The following is a 27,488-nucleotide window of genomic DNA, read 5'->3' on the forward strand; positions in this document are numbered from 1 at the left end:
TCGAAAGGCCAAGAATTATCCATACAAGTTATTTATAGTTTTCTCACCTTAATTAATACAGAAACCTGCCCAACTTTGAAAAGCTACAGGGTATCTCAGACAGCGAATAAGAGGCCAAAAATAGCTGAGTCAGCTACAATGCATGCTATTCTGACATCATCATCACGTTCAATCAGGTTCAGCTCATGATCTGAAACTTGGAAGTGGGAAGTGGATGACAATATATGAACTCGTCAGATTCCTCCAACACATAGAATTTAAGCAGATCCAAATGTTAAATAATATCATCACCATGAATATCAACATCCCAAATCTTATCAAATCCGCTGTCCCAGAGGCAGAGGGACGAAACGTGCAGATTCTCTCAGACAACAGATCTAATTATCGAGATGGTAATTTCCTCTCAGGAGATTTCCCACGAAACCCACCCAAGCTTTACATAACCGGAGAAAATGACGACTTTGATGAAATTACTCTGAAAGAGTGGCGGGATGAGGGTTTCAACGTCGAGTACATCTCTATGGAGAGCTGCGGAGATGGCTACTTGAAGAAGATCAAGTCGCTGAGCAGGGAGAACATGGCTCCTTGTGAGAAGTTTGGAATTGTTGGTGAGTCAAGAGTTTATGTTGGAATGTACCAGGGAAATGCTGAGAGAAAATAGCCTACGACGATGCAGCAGCAGTATGCTTGGAACACTTCCACATTCTAGATAACAACCCGGAATTCAAGCTGGGTCTTCTCATTGCGTACTACCCAACCCGCATCCCCGACACCAATGGCAAGTTTCCCAACAGCATAAGTGCTCTTGTGCATCTCGCAGCTGGTGAAGAAGTAGGCGTTGTCAAGCAGTCTCAGATGGTAGGCATTCAGGGCAAGAAACGCGTGCGACGTACAAAGATCAGCAGTGGTCTTGGTACTGGCGGCAAGCTCGACCTTGCTTATCCTAGCTATACATACGAGGCTGAACCTGGATTTGCTGAGCATGATCTTGATGAGTTTGATGGGGTAGCGGCGGACCTGGCTTGGAGTCGGAGTCTGGCAGCCGCGAGAAAGGTTTTTGGTATTAACCCAGACCTGGAAGTCGTTTTGGAAAATAACTTGCAGAGTGAGTGATGCGGATGTTGGCTAAAAATAATGAAACTGACAGAAATCGGTAGGCAAATTCTTCTCCAAGAACTTGAACCAAGCCATCTCAACATACACAACGCACAAGACGCCTCATGTAACATACATGCCGACCTTGACAGGCGCCACGGGTGCCGAAGAGCTGAAGCGCTTTTACTCAGAAACCTTCACCACACCGCCATCACTCAAAATCACATTACTTTCACGTACTATCGGAGTGGATCGTGTGGTTGACGAGATGCACGTCCAATTCAAGCACACCGAACAAGTGCCATGGATACTGCCCGGAGTCGCACCCACAAACAAGAAGATCGAAATAATTATGGTCAGCATAGTGTCGGTCAAAGGAGGAAGACTGCACCACGAGCATGTTTACTGGGACCAAGCAAGTGTGTTAGTTCAAGCTGAACTGCTGGATCCAAAGCTGTTACCACAATCAGCAAAAGATCTAGGCCTCGAGAAGCTCCCTGTAGTAGGACGCCGAGCGGCGAGAAGGGTAAGGAGGAACAGGGACTTGAGTGATGATGAAGGTGAAGCAGATAATGAGCTAATTCCTGGATGGAAGAACGAGAACAGTGAGAGTGAGGGTGTTGCTGAGCTACCTTGACAGAGCCTTACAATATAGTATGAGAATAGTTGTCAGTCTTGTACATACGACCATACCTACCAGAAAATACGGGATCCCGTCCGCTCTCCCATAGTCAAGCTGGTAAGGGGCGGATTAGTAGTTGGGTCGGTGACGACCAGCGAATCCCCGCTGTTGTATGTCTTTTTGTTTATGGGACCACGGGGCCATCTGTATCCTCTTTTTTTTCACACTATATATTAGGTAGGCTTGAATCGAATCACCTACAGTAACATCTTGCGAAAGCTTTCTCTCCTTCACCACTCTTGAGTTTGCCACGGTGATGGCTTTAGTAAGATGCAGATATTAAGCGAGTGATTGTATAATGGTCGAACGAGGGTACATAAACAAATCTACAGTACAATAAAGCATCAAAAAGCTATTCCTCCTGCGTGCATCTTACCATGGTCGGCCTCACTTTCCCCCTAGTTAAGTCCCTTGGCGATGTTTGCATATCGAGAGTTGGGGTACGTGAGACAGTTGTTGGTGCTGTCCAGAGATCCAAGCTTCTTTGAGCTAGTGCCAAGGAGAGAATCAGCTCCTGTCTTATCGGCGGACGCTTCCCAAAACATGCTTCCTCCGAGAGACTTGTTCTTGACATAGAGAACCTTGTTCTCAACCATACCAGGCGTGTCAAATGAGATGAGCTCCTTGGTAGCGGCATCGTAGCTGTACGAGGCTTGAGCATCGCGATCGTAAACAAGGCTGGCTCCAGGCTTGGGGAGGGCCTTGTAGTCCCATATGCCGTTCTCCCAGCTGCCGGATCCGACGCCAGAATATCCTTGGCCGAGACCTCCAGTGTTCTGGAACGCGCGACCGTAGATTGGCATGCCAAGAACCATCTTTGCAGAAGGCACACCCCCACCAACATAAGCTTTGACAGCTTGGTCAGTGTTGAAAGGTGTCGCATTCGGGATCTTGGCATTGGCATATTTGTTAGCTTGATGACCAGAGAACGCGCTCCAAGCCCCAGCATAATCGTATGCCATCAGATTGATGTGATCAAGCACGGCACCAAGCTCCTTCATCTTGAGCTTTCCATAGTTCTCAGGACCAGCAGGTGCAGCAATAGACAGCTGGAAGTGGTATCCAGAAGCATATTGCCTCGAGTAAGCGTCGAGCTCATTGCGTACAGCCTGGAGGAGAAGGACCATGTTATTGGCCTCAGTGTCGTTGGCGGGATACTCCCAGTCGACATCGATACCGTCAAAGCCCCAGTCCTTCATAAGAGTTACGGCGCTCTGGGCAAAAGTAGCTCTGGTGGCGGCGGTACTGGCAGCTGCTGGGAAGTTGGTTGACCATGTCCAGCCACCGATAGAGAGCATGACTTTTAGTTTGCGGTTGGCCTTCTTCAGAAGGAAGAGTTGTTTGACGCATCCATAGGCATTGGTTCCGGGCTCCTCCCAGGCTGAAGAACGATGGTTAGTATTGAAAGGTGTAAGTTGAACAAAAGGACTTACAATCACCAGTGTAGTGTTTCTCGAGGTCAGCATACGAGTCGCCAGTATAACTAAAAAGTATGAGTAGACGCATAACATCACGTGAAGGCCAGATACTTACACTGTTCCGTCGGCTCTCACATTGAGGAAAGCATAAAGCACGTGGGTGAGCTGAGAAGCAGGCAAGTTCATGGGCTGGTAGTTTCGTCCGTAGATCCCCCTAGGTATTGTCAGCGGGAAATATTTGTGAAGTCAGTTTGATGTGGCCTACCAGTTGACAAAGTACACTGCATTCACATAGCCAGTAGCTTGCTTGAAAACTTCATCCTCGCTGTTGAGTTCCGTAATGACAAGGTCGGGAACCTTGGAAGGGATGTCTTCACGGGCAACCATTGTGAATGCGTTGATGAGTAAAGATAATAAAGATTTGTAAAAGTTGTAACTTGGATCTAAGAAGCTGGTAATGTTTGCTGTGACTATTGGATATACAGTCGACTTGAACCTTCATTTTATACATAGGAACCCAGTTGAATAATTGTTCGTTGAGCATTAATCGTGATGATAGCATATTCATCACACTGTCGAGTCATCGGCCGTTCTCAGCAGGGTTTGCAACGACGATGCAAGTTTCGATTTGAGAAATGGTCATTGTTGTGGTCAGTATCACCGCTCAAGTGACTGTCGTGGAATGCGACAAAAGCAGATCAAGATCAAGATTAGCTCCGAGGGTCAACATTGTAAAGAGGAAAAAGCCAAACCGGGCGCTGTGTGCTTGTAACGTTGCAAAATTGTTTCATTTCCCACACCGATCACGGCTAGCACTCCAGGATAGGACGATAGCGCTCGGACATAATAACAAGGCTAGCCCTACATAACATCGATATCTGAGATAATAAAAACCCGGTGATCCTGCCACTTGATGTATATTGTCGCATTGACTTTCTTCTTTCATGCGAAAACAAGTCTGGTGGAAGTTGAGATAGTGTAGAGTTGCATCCAGATAAATGTATAGATAAGGTAAAGTAAATCATTTGATACCGGATCTTAATGATCAACCTAAAAGCATGCTTTTGCGTGGAGTCGGTAGTGTTGACATGATCGTTACAGAGTAAGGTCGTATTGGAAGGGGCGTGATGGCGGCACCCGATAGCTCTGCTTGCCAGATAGCAAATGACTGTAGGGGGTTAGAGGTTTGCTGGAGATATCATTTAACCTTCCATGTATTTCTGATACCGCAAAACAGAAGCAAAGCATGCCTATCAATGTAGGGAATGTCCTGATACATGTAATTATTTCCTCGCCATTTCCCTTTGGCGTGGTACAACTACCGATGAATGCCAAGAAGCTATTGCGGAAGAAAGCTGGGACAATGATCTTCATAGACCAAAGATGCTCTTGTGACCATACAATCACTCTTGGAGGTCCGATGCTACATAAAAGTCCATTCGAAGCTACAATAGTGCCTTGTTTAGGAAGGTGGCTTGCCAGCGCATCAATCAACCAACCAAGACATTTGTCCAGGTGGTGCATGTCTCACTTTGACAGTCTAAGAGTCAGGAATAAAACATCCGAGCATGAGGGTACAAAAACAATAACGGTAGGATCTGACCATAAAGTTCGATAAGTTGACTCACTAATTTCTTCTTTTATGCTTTTGATAGCTGGGGTCTCTAATAACCTAAGGCGAGTTTTGAGTTAGCTAAAAACGAGCTGCAGTTGTTTGTTAGCGACAATAACAACTGCAAACTAAACTAAACTAATCGACAGTCAATTATTGTCGCGTCTAGTCATGTTGGCCAAAAGGCAAAATGTCATTTACATTCCAAATGAGACTGTCAAGCAGAGAGTAAGCTTCCACTATCTGAAGCTCCCATCAGTTGCAGGTGTTTCTCTCAGTTAATCAGCCCCATCAAAGAATGCAACTGAGAGATATTCTCATCAATGTATGGTGGTAGACCAACAAAAGGATCTAGAGGATCATTCTGTGTAAGGATCTCCTTTGCATGCCTTAGTTCGGGCACTAAAGCCTCGTTCATCCCCATCCAAGAGTGAAGTCCATGGACTACACTTTCCAGGGCACCCACAACCCACGCATGATGCTAACTAACAGCCTCGCCCGTGATGGTCACGTCGCCTGATTGTTCAATGAGCCTATTCCACATTGAGCTGAACTTCTGAGATATAAAGAAAGTGAATGCACCTGCTGCACTGGGGTTCATGGACCAACCCCAAGCATGATGGTCGATATAGCCCCTTTTGATGAGCTAATGAAGATCACTGTCATTATATGACTGTTCCTCTGCAAGGTTATCAGATCATGGATCATTAGCTCTCTGAGGGCTGCTTCATCAGCGACCTTGCGGCTGTGGTTCGTGTTTGTGGAGATGAGAGAACCAAGGCGATCTGAGTCCTGCTGCCATGAGTAAGAACACAGCAGGACAGCTGTCTTTGATGAGTCATCATAAATATTGTACGATGGGACATTGGTTTCGAATGGAGACATCGGAGTTTATGTCAAGGTGATACATGATGCTTGATGAACTTTAATAGATACGATATACAATAGGGTAAAGAGTATATGCTACAGGTTTGAATGTGAGGGGTAAGACATGTTTATATAACTTGTAGGCTATCACCATGAGACACAAAACCCGAGATTTCCCACCCTATGCATCTTTCTACCGCTGGTCGATTCTAAAGTGTGTAAGCCAGAATCTATGTCGGATGGCGTATTACCTACACAGATGGGATCTATGTCGGCTCTACAAGCCTTCTGGATACAAACGACTCAGAATGATTAGCTAGACAATAGAGAACCCAACAAGTCCACTGTTAGCATGAAAGACTATGAATTGCTCGTATACACACCCTTGAAATGATAGAAGCTGCCTCCTGATATACAACTGTGTTCATGCATTGAGACGGTAATAGTATACTCTTTGTCTAGTTGTTGATGGAGCTAGAAAGATACCAAGTTTGAATAAATCGATTGCTATGGACATATGAGAATAATACTGTCATCTAAGATGAAAAAGATTGGAAAGATGTCAACGACAGTCAGGCACAGGTCGCTGTCGGATCCCATAAGAGTGGCATCTAGTTAGAGACTATAACGTGTGAAAGTCGATGACCAGCCACAGGAGCCAGAGTTCCAACGGTGACATGCGGCCAGCTAAGACCGTTGAAGTCCAAAAAGACAGTCTGAGAATACTGAATCTGAGTGTACTCAATATTGACAGTCTTGGCATTCGGGATATTCATGTCGACCACGAACTTGGGCACAGCATCTCTGGGACCGGAAGAGGCTGGGGAGACAACCGTCTTCTTATTAACCTTGGTGTCCACCACAGGTAGATTAATCTTGGTCCGGATCTTAGAGAGCCAGTACTGGGCTGTGACCTTGACGGCATTTGCATTGCCACTCCTGGCCTGGACAGTGGCAGTGTTAACACCACCGTCAGCACCGATGAGAAAGCCGATGTTGCTAGTTCCTCCACCAAGATCAGGGTTCTCGGGAGTAGAAGACACCGCAAATGCAGTACTCTCAACGATTGTCTTGCCTTTGTTGGCGTTACGAAGCACAGTGTTGGGATCAGTCAGAATATCCTGTGTAATAGTGCCAGCCTCAATGAAAGTTGTCAGGTCTTGAGGAAGACGATGAGAATTATTGTCGGTAGCATTTTGGCTCCTGAAACCCACAGTCTGGGTGCTTCCGGCGATGAGAGGTGTTATATCGACTGATGGGATGTTTGGCGCACTCTTTGTTGTGACAGGGGGCTGGAAGGATTGCACGTTGATGGATGTTCCATGGGGAATGGACGCCATACGTGAGAGCGAAGCTGGAAGGACAGGCATTTCCTGACTAGCAGGCACATGCATCCACAGGCCAGGTTCAAAATGAATGACAGGCTGCTTCTTGGGCGGTGCCACGATCTCAGTAATATCGGTAATTGTCTGAGTGTATGGCACGCCATTCAGCATCAGGTCAGCCTGTGTGTCCAAACCGCGATTGGGCACATCGGTAAGCCCCTTACTGAACGCCATGGCTTCACTGGTGAGGTTGAGTTGCAGGATATTGTCAGTTGGATCTTCGGTAGGAGGCAGATTGGGAAGAGGGGTAGGAGTCGTTGTGCCGTTGGGTCTGAAGATAGTGTTGAAACCAAAACCACCGTAGGTACCATGGAACTGCGATAGGATACCCAGCTGCGACAGAGCGGCATCGCCGCCAGTGGTCTGGACGCTGGGGAAGCCATTGATCTGTACGAGATCATCATTGTCCTCTGGTTGAACGGGGTCAAGCACAGTTGGACCGAACTTGAAGTCATCGCCCAGATTCATGGGGACGACGGGAGCGGTTGGGAGCATCATGATGAAAGGATGGGTTTCAGCAGTCTCTGATGAAAGAATGGTTGATCGAAAGTTTCATTCCTGTGTAGATAAAGCCAGACTCTTGTTATATATAATCGATATATCAGGATCTCTCGAAATGAGGCTTGATTACTCACCGTGTCTTACCTCCGTCGCTCAACGGCGTCAAAGCCAATAACCTGGCTCTTGATCATGCTGAGAGACCACTAATACAACAGCTACAGTAGCACGAGCTCATTCCAGTAGTGAAACGTAGATTCTCTTAAAAAGTTCCAATCACATGTATCTCACCCTGCTGATTTCTTATTATTGCTGACCTTCATTCCAGTATTCAGAATAACAATCCGGGCCGAACCTAGACCACCCAATCCGATAATCACAAAGTTAGGGATTAACTCTCACTAACATGGCGAAAAGTCAAAGTGGCTTTCACAATAGGAATTGCGAATTTCGTATCCAGTAACGCTGATCTGGCGGCTTGGTCTAGACCGGTAGTTACGGCAGCACTAACCCCCAACAAATGCAAGTGGATGTTCCGCAGAAAGAAGTTGGACTCTGTGGCTGAAGCTAATGAACATTTAGTTTTGAGAGCAATACGGGGTTTCTAGTGGCCTTGGTGGACGTTCAAATGTTGTCAGCTTTGGGTCATGTTTGCTCTCCCTTGCAATCAGCCTCCAGCAACGGCACATTCTTGCCGGTCAGCCGCACCGTTTGCAAAAGCCGCTGGCCGAACTTCATTACGTGTCCCCAAAGCAACATTAGACTTCGTGCAAGAACTTGACAAGAGGCGCGTTATTTGAACCTATTTTAAAACTGATCGGCACTGCTAATTTAGTTATGTCGTACATCTTAGGACGATGCTAAGACGTACCCGTTATCCCTATATATATATAGAAAATAGCGAAAGCCCCTCTGTTATCCTTTTAACGGATCATGTTTCAGCGACTACTGGGGCCTGTCACTCACTATGACATGTCAAGCCTCACGAGCTGCACTTGGAAGGCTTTAATGTCATTTCTTATGTCTCACGTTATCCACCACTTCGACTCATACCTTGTGTTTATACAGTTTCTCTCGTGCCTTTCAGCCGCAAACACTGACTGCATTGCTTAAGACACCATGAAGCCAATCATAGTGGCCAAAATGGTGATCACAATCCCACTCTCATGACCCTGGCACCAATAGGAATTTATTTACTCAGCCTCAGGTAGATAGATTGATCGCATGGTTTGCGTCTTGATACCGGATATGGATAGTCTTACGGCATGCTTGAACCCCGCAAACAGTCTGGAATTGGTCGCTCAAAGGACGGCTGCTCGAAGCTTGTCCGGAACGAGGCGGGGGCGGGGTTGAAAGTAGTTGAAACATTTTGATGGTGAGAATTAGTGGCTGGCTGGAAGAGATTGCCGACAGTTCGGTCTGCGCTACAGTGAAAGCATTGGTCAGTTCGAATCACAGCCCTCACTTTTAGAATATCGGGCTCCAGTCGCTTCCTTGCATAGCCTCGCTCTAGGACCATGTATTTATTTCTGAACTGTCGTATCATTGGTGAAACCAGCCTTCACGGGGTGACTGGATTGTCAACTTCAGTATCCATAGTTGCAACTACCAGGGCAGCCACAATGCGTGTCTCAATGCTCTAGGAATGTCGGGCCACCTCTCATGTAGAACAGCACACATCAAATTTCTGTTCGTGTTCGTCAGCTCATGCTGTGTTGCACAGGCTCGGGCGTTTCTTTCTTGGGGGGGTTCGGAGTATATAAAGCAGTCTTGATAATCCACATAGGTTCTATGCATCATCTCTCATTCAATAAACCTTTCGCTAAAGCATCATGTTCAAAATTCAAGACTTCACTGGGATGCAATACTCCCGCGATGGCCCAGCCATTGGAAAGCACGACTACGAGTACTTCAATCAGCAATATGCCTCGTCATCTCACCAGGTAGACCACGACATGAACCCAGCCCTCATCGTCCAGCCAAAGGAAGACGCAGATGTCATCAAGGCTGTGAAATGGGCAAAGGATAACAAAGTCGCTGTTGCCGTGAGAAGCGGCGGCCACCAGTACAGTGGTGCTTCATCCACTGGCGGCAAGAACATCCAGATTGACCTCTCCAACACGTACAAGGACATGATGGTTATTGACGCCAGTGGAATTCCCGAGGACAGATCTTTGGTGTACATCGGTGTGAGTAACAGGTTGCAAGATTTTAATGCCTACCTTCGACACAACGATTTGTTCGTCCCACATGGGCAATGCGCCTATGTATGCACTGGTGGGCATGGCCAGACCGGAGGCTATGGTCAACTCGGACGCAGCTTTGGTCTCTTCGGAGACTATATTGTCAGCATCCGCATGGTTGATCACAATGGCTCCATTCAGGAAGTCACCAAGAAGAGTGATCCCGAGCTATTTTACGCTATACTAGGAGGAAGTCCTGGTAACTTCGGCATCATCACCCATTACACTATTGAGGTGCTCCGTGGTGCAAGCTACATGGGCACTGTCGCCGGGCCCAACAACTTCAAGGGCCCCCACGGTTTGAAGGGTTTATGGCTCTATGAGCCCAAGGTCCTCTCTCGTCTTCTTAGTACCATTGCCAAGATGTCCGACGACGGCACAGCACCTCGTGGTTATGATCTATGCTGCAGTGTTCTCAGCACAGAGTTTCCCATCACTATGCTGTTCCCTTCGATGCAAGATGACACTATCTGGCAAAAGGTCCAAAACAAGATCAAGAACGCCCTTAGCCAAGAGGTGCTCAACCTTCTGAACGGTAGCTTTCCGGCTGTTATCGTTCTTTATGCCCAATGGTGCCCCACCAACAAGACTGACAAATACGATGCCACCGTGGACAAGTGGTTTCAGCAGTTCCGTGACTTCCAGAAGGACTGGAAAAACCACACTCTTCGCATCGAGGAATTCGACGAGAGCATGTCCAGCATGACTGGAAAGTGGATTTTTCCAAAGGCAAGAGAATTTGATCTTCCCTATGTCAAGCGGACATACGCCACCAAGTCACAGACACTCCAGAAGGATGGATGGGTCGATGCTACTGTCAAGCGTTTGGATCTCATCTTTAATCCCCAGCAGAAGCTCGGAGACGACAAGTCTGATAAGGAAGGAGAAGTCTACGATCACTGTAAGCTCTCTGTGCAGATTCAATGTTTCGGAGGCCAAAACTCGCGCTTTTTTGTCAACAAAGACAATGGTACCTCGTACAGTTGGAGAGACTCGACCGTCGTGCAGACCCTCGACTGTTTCCACGACCCTGGTGATCAATACAGACAATATGCGATCAACTGGCAGGCTAAGAACGACTCCATCATGATCGGACCCAACAGTCCCTTCAGCAAGAAGGACAGGCGTGTACTTTGGGGCTCATGGGGCGACTGGGATATGAGCAAGCCTGAGATCTGGCAGGCATACTATGAGGATGCGGAGAAGTACAAGAGGCTGGGCAAGACGAGGGCAAGGGCTGACCCTAATGGGACGTTTACTGCGAACCCTTTTGCTGTCGCTGCGGTAAAGGACGGAGCCAAATTGTAATATTCATATCAGCTTATCTCTGAAACCGGAATGAGCTTCTCTATACCAATCCGACTAAATTTCCTTTGTTACATTTTCCAATCGATCCGTACAGATACTGTGAGAGGACCCTAGATAGTCATGTGCTTCTGTGTGTCAGTTATATCTGTATTAATTGTAGCTAGCCATCTATATAAAAATACTGTATTTGCTTTCCCTCAAAACCTGTGCCTCGATAACAAAGGAATTCATAGTGGCTGCGTTAAATGTTCTTTGCTGTCGCTGTGAATATATATCTCAATTAACACGACTTATATCAATTAATGGGGCGCTGGCGCAACGGTAGCGCGTCAGATTCCAGCAACATTTCAAGGTTCGCTTTGAACTTCGCCGGTGATTCCTGAAGGTTATCCGTTCGAATCGGGTGTGCCTCATATTTTTGCACGTTTTGATCCCATTTTGACAAACAATCACCAAGATGCTGTATCAATTACGTGACGTTTTTATTGCTTTCTTGGTCGCGTTATTGCTTTGTTCTGCATCTGCATGTCTACCTGAGCCTGTGTATTAATTAATTTCACTTCTTTCCCAGCGCTGACCTCTACTACGATTTCTTCTTTGGCTTTGTCTTGTCCACAATGTCCACCCACTTCATGTCGATTCCCTTCTTGGCCAGGATGTCGTTTGTGAGAATCTTGCGTTGATCACCTTGAACAACAACCTCCATCAACCCAGGTTTCGCACCAGCGACTTGACCCACGCTTGCCGACCCTGCACACTTCTTCTGAAGTTCAGGTGCCAGGACTTGAGGGTCGATAAAGAAAGGTTCAAGATTGGAAATCTTGGTAACAACCTTTGTACCGGTTCGCTTCTCCATCGTGATGAGGATGCGAGGCGGCGATCCAGCCTTGGGCTTTTGGTCAGGTGAGGGGCGTCCTTGTGAAATAATATGGAATGGCTGACACAAGTGAGTGTCTTCGAGGACTCGCTTTTGGAGTGCACTTCGGGTGATTCGTCCTGCTGCAAGCCAGCTGCGATCGTCGTCAGTCGGTCGGTTGCCCAGAATGTCGTTGGCGATGAAAGGATCCAGCTTGACGCTAGAATTGCCCTGACCTCCCAGTTCGGGATGCTCGTCGATGTACGACTTCAGAGCTGCTGAAATCTCTTGCGCGCTGTAGAAGTCGGTCTTTGAAGGGAGGAGGGTCGGTACGAGCTTGGAGGATGGGCGATAGACAAACTGGATATTGATCTTCTGCCCAGAAGATGCGCTGCTAGTCGATGACTGACCCGCATCCTCAGTGGAAGAACCAGCTTCGGCAGCCGAGGCTTTGGGTGTCGGCAGTCGATAGGGTCGGAAACCATTGATCTGGGCATCATCAAAGTCAATGTCAAGAATGACCGTCTCACCTCCATTTCTGTCCTTTGCAAGCACGATCTTCTGCTTGTTTAGTTCCTTGATGAACTTTTTCGCATTCTTCCATGATGTCTTCTTGATATTGTAATGCCGACTTTGAGATCGGAGGTTGGGCTGGATCATGCTGGCGATGATAAAAGATGGCTGAAGTGGAAAGTTCAGGCCATAATGAGGTGGGCTGCCAGACTGTTTCGCTTTGTAAGCGGCAAAGAGGAAGGCCTGGTGAAATGCGTTGTCAACCTCTCGTGTCGTTGGTTCTCGTTCTTCGTCGGCGACGTTCGCATCGTCTGCATTGTCTTCCGTTGGGTGCGATTCATCGGGTTGGGTGCTAGGTGATGACTCTGCTGGTAGGTTTCCATCTTCCAGTGATACCTTTCCAAGTTGCGATGCGAGCTCTGCACCTAGACCAGTCCATCCTTCGAGGTTTGGAGGTGGGTCGATACCTCCACTGCCGAGAGACTTCCAGCTCCAACATTCGTCACCAGCCCAGTGAAGGGCCTTGACAGCGGCGCCTTTCTGTCCCCGTAAGTCGTCGGGAAGAGTTTTCACGTCGATTTGACAGGTTCCAACCCAAACAGGGACGGTATCATTCTGGAGACCTGCGACAGCCACAACAGCGCCTGTGGTGGCTCGCTTGTCCCATGTGGAGCCTCTAGCTTTCACCAAACCAGGAACCATTAAATCGGCACCCTGCTTGAGCTTCTCTTCGACGACAAAGTCGGGCGTGTGAAGGAGCGGGATGAGATTAGGGTTGCGCCATAGGGTGTAGACAGTCGGTATCAAGCGGGGGTTCTTTCCCGTCTGGAACCAAAGGACGCGTTCATCTTGCTCTTGGTGGGTTCCGATGTAGACAGTTCCTTGCTCTGTTGATGTGATGAAGCGAGCGGATGAGGTTGAATCTGGCAGTAGTGAGTTGCGCACTGCTGACAGTGTGCTTGATGATGAAGTCTCGTCAGACTGGTCTGGGAGAGCAACTTGGTAGTCGCGGATAATTTGATCGGCGAGTTTTCGTCGACCTGACGAGCGCAAAGGCGCAAGGTTTCTGATTTCGGGCTTGCGCTTGAACATGATTGAATGGTTGGATGAGATGAGGCAGGGGATGTGATGATCACAGCTCTGGAGCTTGTGAAGTGTGGAGGAGATTTATTTTCTGGTTAGCATTGGCTTAGTAGTCAATCAATGCTGAGTCATCATTGCGTCATGCCCAGTCACCCCGCGTTAGGCAGTCTCTGTGAAAAGACAGAGTATAGCACACCGGTGACTCATATGGACTCATTTACTATCATACAGGCTAGAGATAACAAGAATAGTTTATTAATTGGAGTTAACCAATTTTTGTTAAATTGGAAGGACTAATGATCAAGGGGTAACGTGACCAATCGGAACATCCCTTCCTCATGATGGAGTCTTGTCTATCAAACATTTGACCGTAAGCAAACGCTAGACAGAAACAAAAAGGTCACTATCAACATCATCTGCCTGGATAATCATTATCAGGCATCCGACTGTTACTCTCTGATACCTTATGTCACTTTGTGGATATCCATCAACTGTTTGAGTGAAAGCATCCAATGCCTGGCTTCTTCCTGAGGGACGCCCTCGTTGCAATCGGCATTCTCAAATCTGACAATGGACCAACGCCTCTTACAAGTCTATTCAGTAATCTCCCGAGTTATCATCGAATTTTAATCGCTGGTCTCCACAACACTGGAAAGTCAACTGTCCTGGAAACCCATCTCGCATCCAGTGTAAAGAATGTAACGACTTTTACCATGTTTACAGTTTGTCATATCAGCATTTACAGATATGGCAACGTTACCTTTCACGTCATGGATATTGGCGCAAGCCGACCTAGTGGATTCCACACAATGGAAAGAGCATTCTTCAACCAAGCAGATGCAGTTGTTTGGGTCGTCGACGCGAATGATTGTGATGCACACCTAGAGTCAAGAGAAGAGTTGGTGGCCAAAGTCAATCACATAGATGGCATGCCAAGGGATGCACCCCTTCTCATACTAGCCAACAAACGAGATCCAAAAGTATGTCTGTCATCTCTAAGTATTCTAATTTTGCTAACAGATTTATAGGACGTTGAGGTTGTACAGAAGATGGAAAGTTTCTTCTTTGATCAAGAATCATCTGCACTCGGCACTGGGCCACATGTGAGTTACCAGAAAACCAGCATTTCTGTTAGTTAATATCAACCAAGGCAGTTTTTGGCACCAACACACTCACAGGATACGGTTTACCGGAAGCATTTAAATGGCTCGGTGAAATGATTCCAAGTCAAACGAAGTATAACGCGGGGGTACTGAAAGGGTTAAAGCTTCGATCCAAGACGAAATCATCGAAATACTGGAAAATGGAACTAGCCGGAAGTTTGTGCAAGAAACTAGCCAGTGAACTAACTTGCTAGCCATGTACGAAAGACTTTATCGTTGGTGTTTCTTAACAGGTCAGCATTTGTCCAGCAGTGCACTCTCTTTCAACATATTATGATACGGTTCAATTATTGCCCCAGCCCCCAATCTTTTCTGTCTCTTCTGTCGTTTAATATTAACTGTCCACGCTCCGCACTATACTCATATGTGCATGTTTCACCACTGCCAAAGTTGATTTGGATCATTGACCCTTCAACAAACGTTCGACCGGCAACTATCGTTTCTGATAACAGAAGTCTGTTTGAGACATATTCTTCACCAGCTCATCAACGGCCCTTCAGAATTCTCACCATTGGCCGCCACCGCCATGAGACCCTTCCGCGTGGCTTGCGTACTGTTTACAGCAGTTGCCTCTTCAGAATTCCTTGACGATCTTCTCAAAGACATCAGGTATTGGACGTTCATAGACTGGCCGATAGATAGGCAGTGGAAACCGAAATGGGGGCCCCCATCGCCAGAGAAGTTAGAAATGGAACAGAATAGCACACTGAGGGATCCCAAGGTATTCATTCCCAACCCATGCTTCGAGCTAAATAGGGGAAAACCTTGGAAGATAGTCGGGAAATGCGTCTAGGTCGTAAGAAACGTCTCCCTTTCTCGTAAAGTAAAGAACTCACTGTAAGTGCAGAGTGACAAGAGTCCACACATCAATCTTGCTGACACAACTATAGCCTGTTCACAATCAAGGATGGAATAGAACCACCCGAGGTCTACTCTGTGCATCTTAAAAGCCTCAAAGCTCATCAGGTCTATTATGTCACATTCCATTACCGCTTTGTCGACCTCAAATACGTCTCGGAAAAAGACCCTTGTTACATCGCCATTACGTTGGGAGACATGGTTATGGTACATCCCATATTCGTCAAAAGGGTCCAAGGTCCCCGCCAACTGCTTTACGAACAACTGCGCTATAAACGTGTTACAGTACCCATGTACTCTTGGGTCAGTGTGTCTCCTCTCGTTGTCTCGATATTCTGTGGCACAGACTTTGGCAATGGGGCTTTGGCCAAGGTGTCAATCGATGACATACGTCTTGAGAAGGGTGAGGGGGGAGTTCCGGATTGGGCGTTTGATCTGCCTAGGCTAGAATATAAATATTACTGGCGCGATACGTATATTGCCGACTTCGCAGAACAAAATGCCAAGTGGTGCGAAAATAGCCACTCAAAAGGTATTCCAGTCAACTGCAGACAAATGGATTGGGATGGGTATGATTGCCTTGTTGCAGGTGGCGACTATCGACGTCAAGATCTTTGGGATGAGGGTGTCGGTGACTACTGGCCATTTGAGGAACAGCCAGCCCGCGAGGTCTCGGAGGTAGGCTAAACTACTGTTCACTAGTTAGCAAAAGAACAGCGTCGTCCAAATCAGTAGTCTCTTTCATGTATTCCAGATGCGTGGCGCGGTTGAATGAAGTCAATATTTAAAAGAGTTTTTGCATTTTTATTAGTGGCATGAGAGCCATTTCCTATGTTGTAAATGTTTATCATCCACTGGTAAGTCTTCAAGACTCGTACTCACGGGTGCTTCCTCGCTTATTTGTAACCCATTGCCTTGGGTAACCATATCTATCATCCAACTGTCCCGTCTAAAGCATCTTCTAATCTATGCTGCTTTCTATTCCAAGCATCCACCACTTTTGAGACAAAAGAAAATATTGAAAACATTAAGATAATGTAATGTGGGTGGCATGTTGCGCTGCACTGTGGTTTACAACACAACATGCCATGCTCGCTTGCTTGCTTGACAAAATACTAGGAAACCTCTCTAATGCGTCGTAATATGTATTATCGCATTATCGCACACCGGCCTGCACCAGTCGACTTTCAGCTGCGGGATTGTTGAGAAACTTAGGTACAGAGTCCTAGTTATAAGGTTAGTCCAAGACCGTTTCAATACATTATTAGAATTGGGAGAACTCACGGTGGCCATCAGCTTAAAGACCGCATCATGGGCGGTCTCGAGCAAAGATATCACCTCCTTCAAGGTGTCTGCCACAGTCGCATCGAGGGCTTGCGCCTGTGTCATGCGCTGCATAAGGCTTGACCGAATCTTGTGGTTCACATTGACTTCTCGTGGTGAACCGGGGGCGAGAAAGGTGTTGAAGATGACGTGAGCTGTTGATAGAAGCTCGTTCATCTCAGCTTCCTTCTTGTCGTTCTCAAGCATAGCCTTAGCATCACAGATAATCACGTCGACTTGCTCGTAGAAGGCAAGACCCTCCTCACAGTATGTCTCGCGGAGGTTCTCGCGGAACAGGAGACGCAGTGTGGGGTCAAGCAGGATCTTCTCGAGCTTGTGTCTGTTGCTCTCATTGATAGCACCCTTTGCTGATGAGGAGTCGGTCTTGCCTTGTGATGAGCCACGACTGGATGAGCTGGTTTCGACGAGGTCCTGACCACGCTCAGAGAGCTGGTATATGGCGACAGGTGTGGGCTGGAAGAGCTTGCAGGCGGCGAACTGGTTCATATACGCCAAATCGGCGTTTACTGACTCGATGAGGTTGTAGTGGACAAAGTGGGTTGCCATGTTGACGGCTTCTCGTAGATCGACACATGTTGTTTTGTCTCGTAGCCACTCCGCTACCGATGAGCCAGTAAATGTGTCATGGTATGTGCGGCCGTTTACCTTGCGTTCGGGCTGCATTCTGATGCCTACAGCGCCTTCTGATAGATGTCCCTTCTTTCCCCGACCGTCAACGCCAATCATTCGACAGAAAACAACTTCAGTCGTTGCCCGATCGACGTGGCACGTATCGGTCTTGTTATCACGCTCCAGGTATAAGAGTGGTCCAGTGATAAGACAGTGCAGTTCGCCCATCTGCTCCTGGTACAGTCCATTGGACTGGCAGAACCAGTCAAAGATAGTGATACCCTTTGATGTCGGTCTCCACACTCCTCCCAACTTGAACAACTGATCAGGCTTTCCATCCCCGGCCTCTATGTAGCGGGCATCGACGAATTGTTGGCACAGGTTTCGGGCTGTGGCCTGATTCATAGAAAAGGTTGTGGTGGAAGTGGATACGACGGTACCCAAGGGGTTGTTGGGATCGGGCATTCGATTTGACTGAGTCAGTTTGAGATTACCGAGGTTGTGAATAGCATCTTCTGCCAGGAAGGTGTGCTCGATCTTGACAAAGCGGACACGGTGAGGGACGAGAGGCAATAGACTGGCGAGGAGGGCTGAGAACAAGTCCTGGAGGTCCTGCAAAGTGTCAGCGAGTTTGGTCGGGATGAGTAGAGCTCGGCCGGTTATAACCCGGACAGGGGATTACCAACCTTGGACTGCGGTCGGTCGTCATTGTTGGCGCAAAGCAAACGTGACGACGATTGTGTGATGGTTCCTTTCGACATGTTGGATTTGTGCATAGAAGCCCGCCTATCCAATGAAAAACCTGTTGTATCGAGCATTACTTTCGAATTAAGGAAAAATGCAGATTGCCACACAGCACAGTCAAGTTAGTCAGTAGACACAACCTAATTGTAGGGTGCGGAGCCGGGAGGTAATATAGATGGGAAAGGGGCCATACATTACTCGTGCAAACGTCCTTCGCTACCTCTTCAAGATGGCAAAAGCGGAGAACCACATGGCGAGCCGCACGACCACGCGACTGACTAGATCTTGATGAAGATTAGCTCGGCGATATCCACGTGTTGCGACATGGTAAATTAGCCCGGGAAGATGTCACGATACTACGCCCTTGTCCATTGATGCGTCCGCACTGACAAATAGCATTAGCAGTGAAGGAGAGGGAACCTGGCTACTGGCTCTGCCCTGATGGTTCAGCCCATGTTGTGCATAACATTTGTTTATTCCCACCGAGAACCATTGTGAACCAGCTTCTCCTTTCTATGGACTCTCTGACCCCATTGAAGCAACAAGGTTTACGTCTAGGTCATCTCTAGTTTAGTATTATTATCCTGGAGCCTCGGTTCATAAATTTCAGCCAATTACCGTTTTGCTGCCGCCTAAAACTAAGGCCCTTGTCCTTGAAAAATCTCCAGCATTGTGGCAAATGTTTTCCAGAAGAAAAGTTGTGCATCCTGAAGTCTGGGCTTTATCAGCTCTGCCCGAGAAAAGTAAACACATGCTCTTGGCTTATCCAGGTACACAACAACCGAATGTTTTATCTGGCGGCGTTGTACGGATACAGAACCTGAAAAGAAGCTGGACATGGCTTTGTTGGCGATTGATCGACGGACTGCAGATCAGTATGTTGTTTGCTTCCGCTCACCCACTTTTCATCTCTGCAATTTACCACTTGCGGTTCCGCTGACGGAGGAACTCAACGATGCCGAATTCTTACGGGTTATTAGCGTTGTGGCGCTAATTAGGAGCCGCCGGCTGAGACACTACCTGTATTAGCACATCCTTGGCCATAAAAACCTCTTCCCATCCATACGGAGTAAAGAATTGGAACCTAACTCAGCCAAAAAGCGTGTGGCTTGAGGCTCAAAGCTGCGCTACACCACGCTGGAACAAGATAACGCAAATTAAATGGCAGGGTTTTCACTCCATGTTTGTTCGTCAATCTGTCCGTCCATCTACCTTCACTCGCGGAGATCACCGAGATCTTCCCTTGGCCCGACTTGTAGATTATCGTGCATGCTCGCGTTTCATGCTATGTTTTGGATTACCGAGGTGGAACATTAACCGTCGATGTGTTGAGTTTTTTTCTGTTACACTTGTCATGTATCGTCATCGTCTTTTCTGGTACCGTTACATGTCATCTCTTCTTCTCAACCCCAGCCACCCTTTGTTCACTGAGGTTTTACCGAGCCCACTGTAAACACTTGGCTAGTTCCAACCAGCACTACCTATGTATCACCCTAGGCCATGCCATCTCTACTTCGCTTACATCTGTTCTCCTCTCCTCCAATACTAATTTTTAGTCTCAATTGATCAAATTTCATTTGCTTGGACGTGGCGATCCTCCGCTACCTGCCCCAGATGTTCATCAATTGGATCGCGTTGGCGCTACTGACCCTGGGATAAGGGTTTCCGCAGGGACGTTGTGGTCCTATTTTTGCACCGGTCGCCTGCTAAAATCACCCGTCGCCTGCTAAAATAGCATGACTTGAGATATGCTTGACAAAGGCCCGACGTCACTCTCGCGTGGGAGATGAGATGCTGATCCCGTTACCAAATGTTCGTATTTTGATCTGTGCTCGGGCTGAAATGAAGCCGGTATTTTGAACAGGAGAATCATCCCACGTGGAACCCTGGGAAATGCGATTTAGCTTTATGATGATCATTCAATTAGATGAGCCATGTCCAGGATATCTGACCAGAATACTATTGGTGCCCAACAGCAACTACATAAAACTCGGTCCCAGATCCAGTTCGATGAATTCTCTAGCTATCTTTTTCGACGATATGAGCGCTGAAAGAATGTGAAATTCCTGATTTCTAGTTGCTCTCCAAAAGCAAACGCAATCTTGCGTTACCTGTGGGTCTATCAGTTCATAGACATATTACAAGGGCTTCACTATCGCGGCTCTGCGAGTCGGTATAAAAACAAATACCGAAGTCGACAGATTATTGTGTAACGTAACGCTTCGTATCCGTCTCTAGGAAGAATAAAAAAGAAGGCCATCAATGCAGGGAAAACCGGCAACGAAGCTAGCCGTACCCAAACCGGCTTCTCGTAACTGACTCGTGAACTCTTCCAGCCCCATGTTCCGCTCTTCCGAAACCTCTAGGCTCAGCCATTCTCTTTTAGTTCTGATTTTCCACGTGGCCGACACGTTTTCGTGCTCGAGGCCATGACTAAGGGTTATACTAAAAAGGACCCGTTCTGTGTGTGCTTAGTCTCCTTTTTGCGGGCTTCATCTGCTTGTTGACTGGGGATTGACACATGGGTATTGGACCGTAACATTTCATTGTCTATCTTCTCCTTCAGGGGTCAACCCTTGCTGCGAAACGACGACGGATTCGCGGGCTTGTTAGAACTACGTGATTACCTCGGTAGGCGCAGTTTGTTGCCGAATGCTATGTATCACGACAACTGCAATTCTCATGAACATTGTGGATGGGTAAATAATAATAGAGAAGGAATACTATGTAGGATTGGTCCACTACTATCCCAGCACTGCTCAAGGAGTAATGATTGAGTTTCCGGTCGAGCCAGTGGCCCCATAACCTCTGACTCGGTTCGTTCTGAACATAAAGCCGTATCGCAAATTCCCTCCACTCGATCGGGTCTCCATCACTTTGAGAATTTCTCCACTACAGCAAAGAGCCAATCCAAGCAAGATGATTATCCTCTAACAAGATAGTTTCATGAGCTAGTCTGTGAGGCACGTGGTAGATAGGTGGAATGATAGTTATAGCCCACTATCCGGCAAAGCTATATTGCAGAGGCCACTCGTGTGGATGCACCAGCGGCTCAAATATCCCACTTCCAAGAACTCAAACTTGAGTCGAGGGGCGGCTGCTCCGCGTGGATTTTTCAACGATGATCATCTAAGTAAGAATTAGTCTTTAGGTTGTTCCATAGACTACAGGGGCTATGTAAGTGGGATCTCAGGATAACCCCAGACTTCCATTGTTAGACTTTACGGCGTCAATTGCGCTGGGGACGACACGTCGTGCTCAGCTACGCTAGTCACAGAGGAGGGAGTAGTCATGATCGTGAACATTTTATTAAGTACAGACCAGGCAAATAGGTACGTTGCCAGCCCACGGAAGTGCCGGCAAATAAGTTCTATCAATGACTAGGATTGTTTACATTGATCTTTTGCGAGTTAGTAGTATATGTATACTGTTCTGTGTAAAAGATCAGTCTAGGATGATTCCTGATAGAAGAATGACATATCGTGAAGAGATTAGTTGGCTGGCTGGTGGGTGCATAAAACAGGGAGATGGCTTACCCTATGGCTTGACGATAGTTCGTGAAAACAGCATCGAGAACGACAACAAAGTTATTCATATACAAGGGATTAATAGAAAAACTTTGAGAATATTCTTGAGGTATGCATTTGCTTCATTTGGGAGACTTTTGAAAAAAGCTGAAGGGGAAGTGCGCGTCCTTTATGGGTATCTGTCAATAGATTCACCAAGTTTTAATATTTTAACATTTCAAGTTTCTTATAAGGATAGAAAGGATATTTTCTGCCTTAAGGTTAACGTCTATAATAATAATTGCAGAACTTGATTCTTATGTCTTTAATCTCATAGATCTTTCAAGATTTATTCTACAATATATTTATACAGTTATTTATATGGATAGAGATTATAGACAGGTAGGTAGCGCTTTATCAATATAATGGCTGGTAAGCGCTTAAGGTTTTATCCAATTGTAACTCGCTGCGGGCGAATGGTTTAGTGGTATAATACTCCCTTAGCATGTTTCCTTCTCTGGAATCGTCAACTGGGAGTGGTCCAGGGTTCGATTCCCTGTTCGTCCAAATTAGGTGGTTTAATTCCACTGTTATCCGCTCTTTTTGCCCCGCGTCTCTGCTTGACAAACCTGTCCATCTTTTTATTTTAATTTTTTTTACCTTCGAAAGAGCGTGGCCTTCTTCATAGGTAACCTGTCTATCACGAGCTGTAGTTATTACAAATTCTCCTTCGCCCGACAGTCACAAGCTAGAATGAAATTAGCAAGAGCTGGGAGAGCGATACCAGTATTCCAAGTAAACATATTATTGCCAGGGGACAACATCACATGGCGGCGATGGTAAACCACTATTTTTAACGTTTATTCTGGCTGAGATGGTGTCAAGAGGCATGTGATTGGCGCGCATCCTTCTCTTTCCAACTGCGAAAATAAAGGACAGTGGTTATCCAATTGCAACTGTCAATTCAGGTGAGAGGCTTTCACTTGCATGAGCCCAAGACATTCGCATACTTTAAGCTACATCACAAACAGGAAATAGATCTTCTACCAGCTCGTACATCCCCTGAACCCAGATCATGGCCTAGCCTCCATACGGGGAAGCTCTCTCCGGCTACCCAATCAAGAAAATTTATCATGTCTTCTATATTCCCCCGCACAGGACCTTTACGCGGGGACTCCGCAAACAAAGCAAGGATTCAGGGGTGAAAGACCAAGCAACGGGCTTGTTTTCCTGAAAGGGAGAGGTCATGACACCATGAAAACTCCTGCCGCACCATTCATATGCCGACGCTACAATTAAGCATCTATCAGGACGTCGGTAGATATTCCGAACTGGTCTGACAGCATCACGAGTTGGCTTCTTGAACAATAGTACCGAGGCTACAATAATAAATATAGTTACTATAAAAGACGCAAAGATCGTCAAGTTGAGCCAGCTAATATTGTGCCTCTCATCTGCATCTCGTGGCAATCATGCGTTTCCAATCCCTTCTCTGGGGAGGACTTTTGGGCCTCTCTAACGTCCTGGCTGCTCCCACCGCCAACTCTGGCCTTCAGGAACCCCCTTCTCAGGTCAAACGTGCCGTTCCCACTTCAACCTTCTCCAACAACGTCATATTCTCTCCTCCATCCAATGCCGGATGGACTGACCCCCGTGTGCTCTACGCTCGTGCCATCCAGCTCTCCGACGGCTCTCTTCTCTCCACTTGGGAGAACTATTCGCCTGAGCCACCTCTGGTTTACTTTCCCATCTACCGATCCACTGATGGTGGTGTGAAGTGGACTCAGATCGGAAAGGTTCAAGACACTGTTAATAACTGGGGATTGCGATACCAGCCTGATCTCTATGAGCTACCTAGGGCTATTGGAAAGTGGCCTAAGGGTACTATCCTAGCCACTGGAAACAGTATCCCTACCGACTTGAGCAAAACCAAGATCGATGTTTATGCTAGCACCGATGGCGGAAAGACCTGGACATTCACCAGCTCCATCGCTTCTGGAGGAGAGGCTCGACCCAATAATGGCCTCACCCCTGTCTGGGAGCCTCACATGATGGTTTACAAGGAGAAGCTTGTGTGTTACTACGCCGACCAGCGTGACCCCAAGCACGGCCAGAAACTCTCTCACCAAACCACCACAGACCTCGTCAGCTGGTCTGCTCTTGTTAACGATGTTGCTGATAGCAACTACAACGCCCGCCCTGGTATGCCTGGAATTACTCTCCTACCTAATGGTCAGTACATCTTTGTCTACGAGACCTGTGGTACCGACGGCTGCCGCGTCCACTACCGCCTGAGCGCCGATCCCCTCAACTTTGCTGCTGCCAAGGACATTGCTCTCGTTTCCAACAAGGGCACTCGTCCTGTCAGCTCACCTACCGTTGTGTGGAGCTCAGTTGGTGGTGCCAATGGAAGCATTGTTGTCAGCGCTGGAAGCCAGAGCCAGATTTTTGTCAACAAGAACCTGGGTGCTGAGAACTCTTGGGTCGAGTTCGCTACACCTCAACCCAATGCGTACACTCGAGGTCTTATGACTTTTAAGGAGAACGATAACTTCCTCCTTATCATTGGTGGTGGATGGTTGCCTCCAAGCTCTACCAACCAAGTCAGCTTGAGTGTTATTGACCTGAAGAAGACTGGATTGTAGGTTGTGTAGATAGAACAATCGGACTACCAATAGATACCATTACTTTCTACCTCTGAGTGGAACATACGAATCAAGAATGAACAAATGATATGATCGCCAGTTCCCCAATTCTGTAGCTGTCCAACGTAACATGGAGTGCAAATTCTTTCGCCTTGGTGCATGTGGGATAAGCGGGGATGCTCTAGTACGCCTTTAGTCACATTTTGTAATGGAAAATGTCAATTCTGGTTCCACTTCAATAAATAAAAAAGGGTAGCTATGGCTATTCATGAATCTAAGCCTTAGCAGCGTTTTTAGTCTACATGCTTAATCTGAGTTGACTGTTGTCCATACTTGTGTACTGTACCTAGACCAGTCCTTTAACTGGCAGACCCCCTAACTCTAACAAAAGCACAGATTAGACCAGCATATACCAAGGTTCCTATTTTAATAGTTACTACGAGTACGGCGAATGTCTCATAGTATTCGACCATCTCAGTCTATTATTAGTTGAGTGAAATCATCTTATTATCAAGTGACCCGCTGTGTGATCCATCAACTAAACACAAGAAAAGCATATCTCAGATGTAGCTACCCGTATATTGGAGATGTCGCTTTCTTTATAATTGACTGCCAAGCATGAGATAGCTGCTATCTCGATATTTCCAGCGCTTTTACAATGGCAGGGTATGTCAGCGAGGTTTGTACAACCGACCACAGAGGCTGCTGAAGTGAGACATGGGATCTTATCTAGCGTTAGCATGAGTCTGATGTTCAGTTTTGTAAATCCACTGACGCCGCAGGGTGGGGTGGAAGAAAGCTGGGTAAAATCAGGGGGGCTGGTCATTGTTGGCGCCAATGTATTGTTGACGACAGTGACGGACGATATGAATAATGATTTGGCCTGCATTCTGATAGATCTTTAACTGAATGGATGTTATGAAGGGCAGCTAAGAACTACTTCTGATCAAACCACAGGGGGAAAGGTAGTAGTATATATTTGTTTATAAGAAAAGGTTTCAGGGGTGTCAAGTCAAGCCTGTCCTTGAGAATCAGATACCGTATGACAGATCGATATAAACCTTCCCGCGCATCTCACCTCGTAATAGCATGTGCCGTTCTTTGACTTAGGGAAGCACGGTGTCGGTTCTTCTGTTGGCTAAAACCGATCATGTGACACTTAGGGATTGGGTTTTATACCCTAGTAGCACGGTATAGAACGGTCCGATCGAAGTCTCGCTTTGTTGACGCATGTTGGTAACATATTCTACAGAAATGACGTCTACGGGTGAACGTTATCTCAGCAAGCGAATTGGCCTTCCTCGGTCGCGTCACATTTTGGAGAAAGATTGTATATACGGCTATATGACGAAGCGAATCTGGTTCATATTATCAATCATTGTCTTACGAGTTTACGACAGAAAGATGTCCCTTCAAGGTTAACCAAATTTGCGTAACTAAGATGGCTTGTATTCAGGTATGTGCTACCATTTATATACCCTGGATGATATGCCACATCTAAGCACAAGCAGTGCAGACAGCAGCGGCGGCAGCTTGCACGGATAGCGCCAATGGAATCCCACAGTTGCCAACGACACATCCAAGAGCCGAAGCCTGAATCACTTCAGAGCTAGCACACTGGCAGGCAATATCGCTACAACCGGCAGCAGAAGCAGCAGAGGTGATACAGGGAGCCTTCAGAAGTCCATTAGTACATGATGCATTTGACTAGTGGTTGTGTCACTTACACCGCAAGTGGGAATGGCTGACGTCTCGGGGCAGTCAGTTGGCGCGGCCTGTGGCATGGCGAAGGCAGTGCCGAGGAAAGCGGCGACGATGAATGAGGTAGTGAATTGCATGTTTAGTGATGGGCTGGTATGATACAAAGGTTTGTGTGTGTTGAATTGTTGGGTTATTTCTATCGAACTTCAAATGACTACGCCAAGGTATTTATAGGCGAAGCCCGACTGCTATTGCGTTTCCCGGCCCTCCTTAGTTTTCCAGTGTAGAGCATGTGAATACCATTGCCCATACATTTGCGGCGCTTAACGAAGATTCAATGAAGTCTCAGAAGATCTTTTCCGTTGCATGTCCTGTATTTCAGCCACTCGAGACGGATGGTGTTTCCTCTTGTGGCATGAAGACTTGTAGATCGTCTCACGACTAAGGTCGAGTCCAGAATCAGCGACCGGCCGGCGAGGGGAACCCCGAGCGGCCGAGGCTTGTAACTTCGTATCACTTTGAAAAGCATCACACGTGAAGTTATTATTGAGAGCATGTCACAATTATATCAATCGAGAGCAGGGTTCCCCACAAACACTTCCTGGGGTAGCGGAAGGTGGTAGTGTGCCGTTACATTAGCGGCAAGGAACTTGGCAAAACTAGTAGATATCCTTGCCGATATGTAGACGTCCGATATAGGAAAGTCTTCGAGCACCTCACCTACTGTGACAGTATTGTGTATTTATATGGTCAAGTAAATACTTGTGAGGAGCGGGGTTTTGGTAGGACGAACTGATCAGATGATAATCGGCAAAATAAAATCATGTGAAAGCAAATATCGTACATGTGAACAAAACCTTTTGTCTTGTTTCACCGTGAAAGTGCCCCTACCTCCTCCATCTATGGCATTGCTGATACGTGATTAGCACTCGGCCGCTCGATAGGATGATGGACAAGCATTTCCCCGCCACTCATATTTCGAGTGACCAAGTACATCGACCCGTTTAGTCGAAGGTGTATTAGTATAAAATAAACAAATTGTTTGAACGATTCTCGGCCAAATGTGTGTCGATCGTCGAACCAAAACTCTACAGATTACAAACAACACAAAGCAAAACATTCTTTTGGGGTGTACCTCTGGGGGTTCCAAATCAAGGGACTCGATGAACGCAGACATATTTTAATCTAAAGGGACGAATGATGTGCTCTTAAATGACAATAAGACCCGAGACTTGGAGACAGTAATGTCATGGCTGTAGAGATATAAGAAGAGGCTCTCAGCCGAAGCAACTTCTTATTAGTCCGGAATATCGTTATAGGATGTGTGCTATCAAACTAGTTATAGGGTTCCTCTCTGT

General features: G+C 46.9%; 11 protein-coding genes and 2 non-coding genes across 13 annotated transcripts; 7 read left to right on the forward strand and 6 right to left on the reverse strand.

The window, feature by feature from the left end:
• Window positions 1-292: 292 nt before the first annotated feature.
• Window positions 293-1,732, forward strand: EDB82DRAFT_524661 (uncharacterized protein; the record flags this gene model as incomplete). Its single annotated transcript, XM_025735134.2, has 3 exons — window positions 293-608; window positions 662-1,105; window positions 1,158-1,732. 3 exons carry the CDS (start codon window positions 293-295, stop codon window positions 1,730-1,732), a joined length of 1,335 nt encoding a protein of 444 aa, XP_025585871.1.
• An 84-nt stretch (window positions 1,733-1,816) lies between these two features.
• EDB82DRAFT_174030 (glycoside hydrolase superfamily) lies at window positions 1,817-3,706 on the reverse strand. Its single transcript, XM_065607124.1, has 5 exons — window positions 3,461-3,706; window positions 3,311-3,409; window positions 3,211-3,260; window positions 2,371-3,158; window positions 1,817-2,256 (listed from the first exon to the last, which is right to left on the reverse strand). Exons 1-5 carry the CDS (start codon window positions 3,580-3,582, stop codon window positions 2,176-2,178), a joined length of 1,140 nt encoding a protein of 379 aa, XP_065464863.1. The 5' UTR covers window positions 3,583-3,706; the 3' UTR covers window positions 1,817-2,175.
• Window positions 3,707-4,811: 1,105 nt separating this feature from the next.
• Window positions 4,812-5,977, reverse strand: EDB82DRAFT_499477 (uncharacterized protein). Its single transcript, XM_065608601.1, has one exon. The coding sequence runs from the start codon at window positions 5,690-5,692 to the stop codon at window positions 5,405-5,407; it is 288 nt and encodes a 95-aa protein (XP_065464864.1). The 5' UTR covers window positions 5,693-5,977; the 3' UTR covers window positions 4,812-5,404.
• Window positions 5,978-6,285: 308 nt separating this feature from the next.
• On the reverse strand, window positions 6,286-7,557 carry EDB82DRAFT_575129 (uncharacterized protein; the record flags this gene model as incomplete). Its single annotated transcript, XM_025735137.2, has 1 exon — window positions 6,286-7,557. The coding sequence occupies one exon, from the start codon at window positions 7,555-7,557 to the stop codon at window positions 6,286-6,288; it is 1,272 nt and encodes a 423-aa protein (XP_025585874.1).
• Window positions 7,558-9,372: 1,815 nt separating this feature from the next.
• EDB82DRAFT_499480 (uncharacterized protein) lies at window positions 9,373-11,201 on the forward strand. The gene has a single exon (XM_025735138.2). The coding sequence runs from the start codon at window positions 9,390-9,392 to the stop codon at window positions 11,106-11,108; it is 1,719 nt and encodes a 572-aa protein (XP_025585875.1). The 5' UTR covers window positions 9,373-9,389; the 3' UTR covers window positions 11,109-11,201.
• A 41-nt stretch (window positions 11,202-11,242) lies between these two features.
• On the reverse strand, window positions 11,243-13,672 carry EDB82DRAFT_499481 (uncharacterized protein). Its single transcript, XM_025735139.2, has one exon. It carries the CDS (start codon window positions 13,567-13,569, stop codon window positions 11,692-11,694), a length of 1,878 nt encoding a protein of 625 aa, XP_025585876.2. The 5' UTR covers window positions 13,570-13,672; the 3' UTR covers window positions 11,243-11,691.
• Window positions 11,413-11,521, forward strand: EDB82DRAFT_t101. Its single transcript has one exon. It is a non-coding gene; the product is annotated as a tRNA-Trp (tRNA).
• A 157-nt stretch (window positions 13,673-13,829) lies between the features above and the next one.
• EDB82DRAFT_174070 (P-loop containing nucleoside triphosphate hydrolase protein) lies at window positions 13,830-15,083 on the forward strand. Its single transcript, XM_025735140.2, has 3 exons — window positions 13,830-14,540; window positions 14,589-14,663; window positions 14,711-15,083. Exons 1-3 carry the CDS (start codon window positions 14,073-14,075, stop codon window positions 14,915-14,917), a joined length of 750 nt encoding a protein of 249 aa, XP_025585877.2. The 5' UTR covers window positions 13,830-14,072; the 3' UTR covers window positions 14,918-15,083.
• Window positions 15,084-15,545: 462 nt separating this feature from the next.
• Window positions 15,546-16,502, forward strand: EDB82DRAFT_174102 (uncharacterized protein). Its single transcript, XM_025735141.2, has one exon. It carries the CDS (start codon window positions 15,780-15,782, stop codon window positions 16,266-16,268), a length of 489 nt encoding a protein of 162 aa, XP_025585878.2. The 5' UTR covers window positions 15,546-15,779; the 3' UTR covers window positions 16,269-16,502.
• Window positions 16,503-16,737: 235 nt separating this feature from the next.
• Window positions 16,738-18,295, reverse strand: EDB82DRAFT_427529 (regulator of G protein signaling domain-containing protein; the record flags this gene model as incomplete). The annotated part of the gene is made up of 3 exons (XM_025735143.1): window positions 16,738-16,806; window positions 16,866-18,146; window positions 18,221-18,295. 3 exons carry the CDS (start codon window positions 18,293-18,295, stop codon window positions 16,738-16,740), a joined length of 1,425 nt encoding a protein of 474 aa, XP_025585879.1.
• Window positions 18,296-22,254: 3,959 nt separating this feature from the next.
• EDB82DRAFT_t102 lies at window positions 22,255-22,351 on the forward strand. The gene has a single exon. It is a non-coding gene; the product is annotated as a tRNA-Ala (tRNA).
• Window positions 22,352-23,256: 905 nt separating this feature from the next.
• EDB82DRAFT_545649 (uncharacterized protein) lies at window positions 23,257-24,429 on the forward strand (the record flags this gene model as incomplete). The annotated part of the gene is made up of 1 exon (XM_025735144.2): window positions 23,257-24,429. The coding sequence occupies one exon, from the start codon at window positions 23,257-23,259 to the stop codon at window positions 24,427-24,429; it is 1,173 nt and encodes a 390-aa protein (XP_025585880.2).
• A 1,243-nt stretch (window positions 24,430-25,672) lies between these two features.
• On the reverse strand, window positions 25,673-26,325 carry EDB82DRAFT_499491 (uncharacterized protein). Its single transcript, XM_025735145.2, has 2 exons — window positions 26,157-26,325; window positions 25,673-26,103 (listed from the first exon to the last, which is right to left on the reverse strand). The coding sequence occupies exons 1-2, from the start codon at window positions 26,265-26,267 to the stop codon at window positions 25,927-25,929; spliced, it is 288 nt and encodes a 95-aa protein (XP_025585881.1). The 5' UTR covers window positions 26,268-26,325; the 3' UTR covers window positions 25,673-25,926.
• Window positions 26,326-27,488: the final 1,163 nt, after the last annotated feature.

This window comes from Fusarium venenatum, assembly GCF_020744135.1.
Source record: "Fusarium venenatum strain MPI-CAGE-CH-0201 chromosome Unknown EDB82scaffold_2, whole genome shotgun sequence".
Classification (NCBI taxonomy): domain Eukaryota; kingdom Fungi; phylum Ascomycota; class Sordariomycetes; order Hypocreales; family Nectriaceae; genus Fusarium; species Fusarium venenatum.

Coding starts and splice junctions, on each gene's coding strand:
- EDB82DRAFT_499477 (XM_065608601.1), bottom strand. CDS start 5,692: ATGTCTCCATTCGAAACCAATGTCCCATCGTACAATATTTATGATGAC.
- EDB82DRAFT_499481 (XM_025735139.2), bottom strand. CDS start 13,569: ATGTTCAAGCGCAAGCCCGAAATCAGAAACCTTGCGCCTTTGCGCTCG.
- EDB82DRAFT_174070 (XM_025735140.2), top strand. CDS start 14,073: ATGCCTGGCTTCTTCCTGAGGGACGCCCTCGTTGCAATCGGCATTCTC. Junction 14,541..14,588: donor CCAACAAACGAGATCCAAAA/GTATGTCTGTCA, acceptor ACAGATTTATAG/GACGTTGAGGTTGTACAGAA. Junction 14,664..14,710: donor CACTCGGCACTGGGCCACAT/GTGAGTTACCAG, acceptor ATATCAACCAAG/GCAGTTTTTGGCACCAACAC.
- EDB82DRAFT_174030 (XM_065607124.1), bottom strand. CDS start 3,582: ATGGTTGCCCGTGAAGACATCCCTTCCAAGGTTCCCGACCTTGTCATT. Junction 3,410..3,460: donor GCAGTGTACTTTGTCAACTG/GTAGGCCACATC, acceptor GACAATACCTAG/GGGGATCTACGGACGAAACT. Junction 3,159..3,210: donor GAAACACTACACTGGTGATT/GTAAGTCCTTTT, acceptor ATCGTTCTTCAG/CCTGGGAGGAGCCCGGAACC.
- EDB82DRAFT_499480 (XM_025735138.2), top strand. CDS start 9,390: ATGTTCAAAATTCAAGACTTCACTGGGATGCAATACTCCCGCGATGGC.
- EDB82DRAFT_174102 (XM_025735141.2), top strand. CDS start 15,780: ATGGTTATGGTACATCCCATATTCGTCAAAAGGGTCCAAGGTCCCCGC.
- EDB82DRAFT_499491 (XM_025735145.2), bottom strand. CDS start 26,267: ATGCAATTCACTACCTCATTCATCGTCGCCGCTTTCCTCGGCACTGCC. Junction 26,104..26,156: donor CAGCCATTCCCACTTGCGGT/GTAAGTGACACA, acceptor GGACTTCTGAAG/GCTCCCTGTATCACCTCTGC.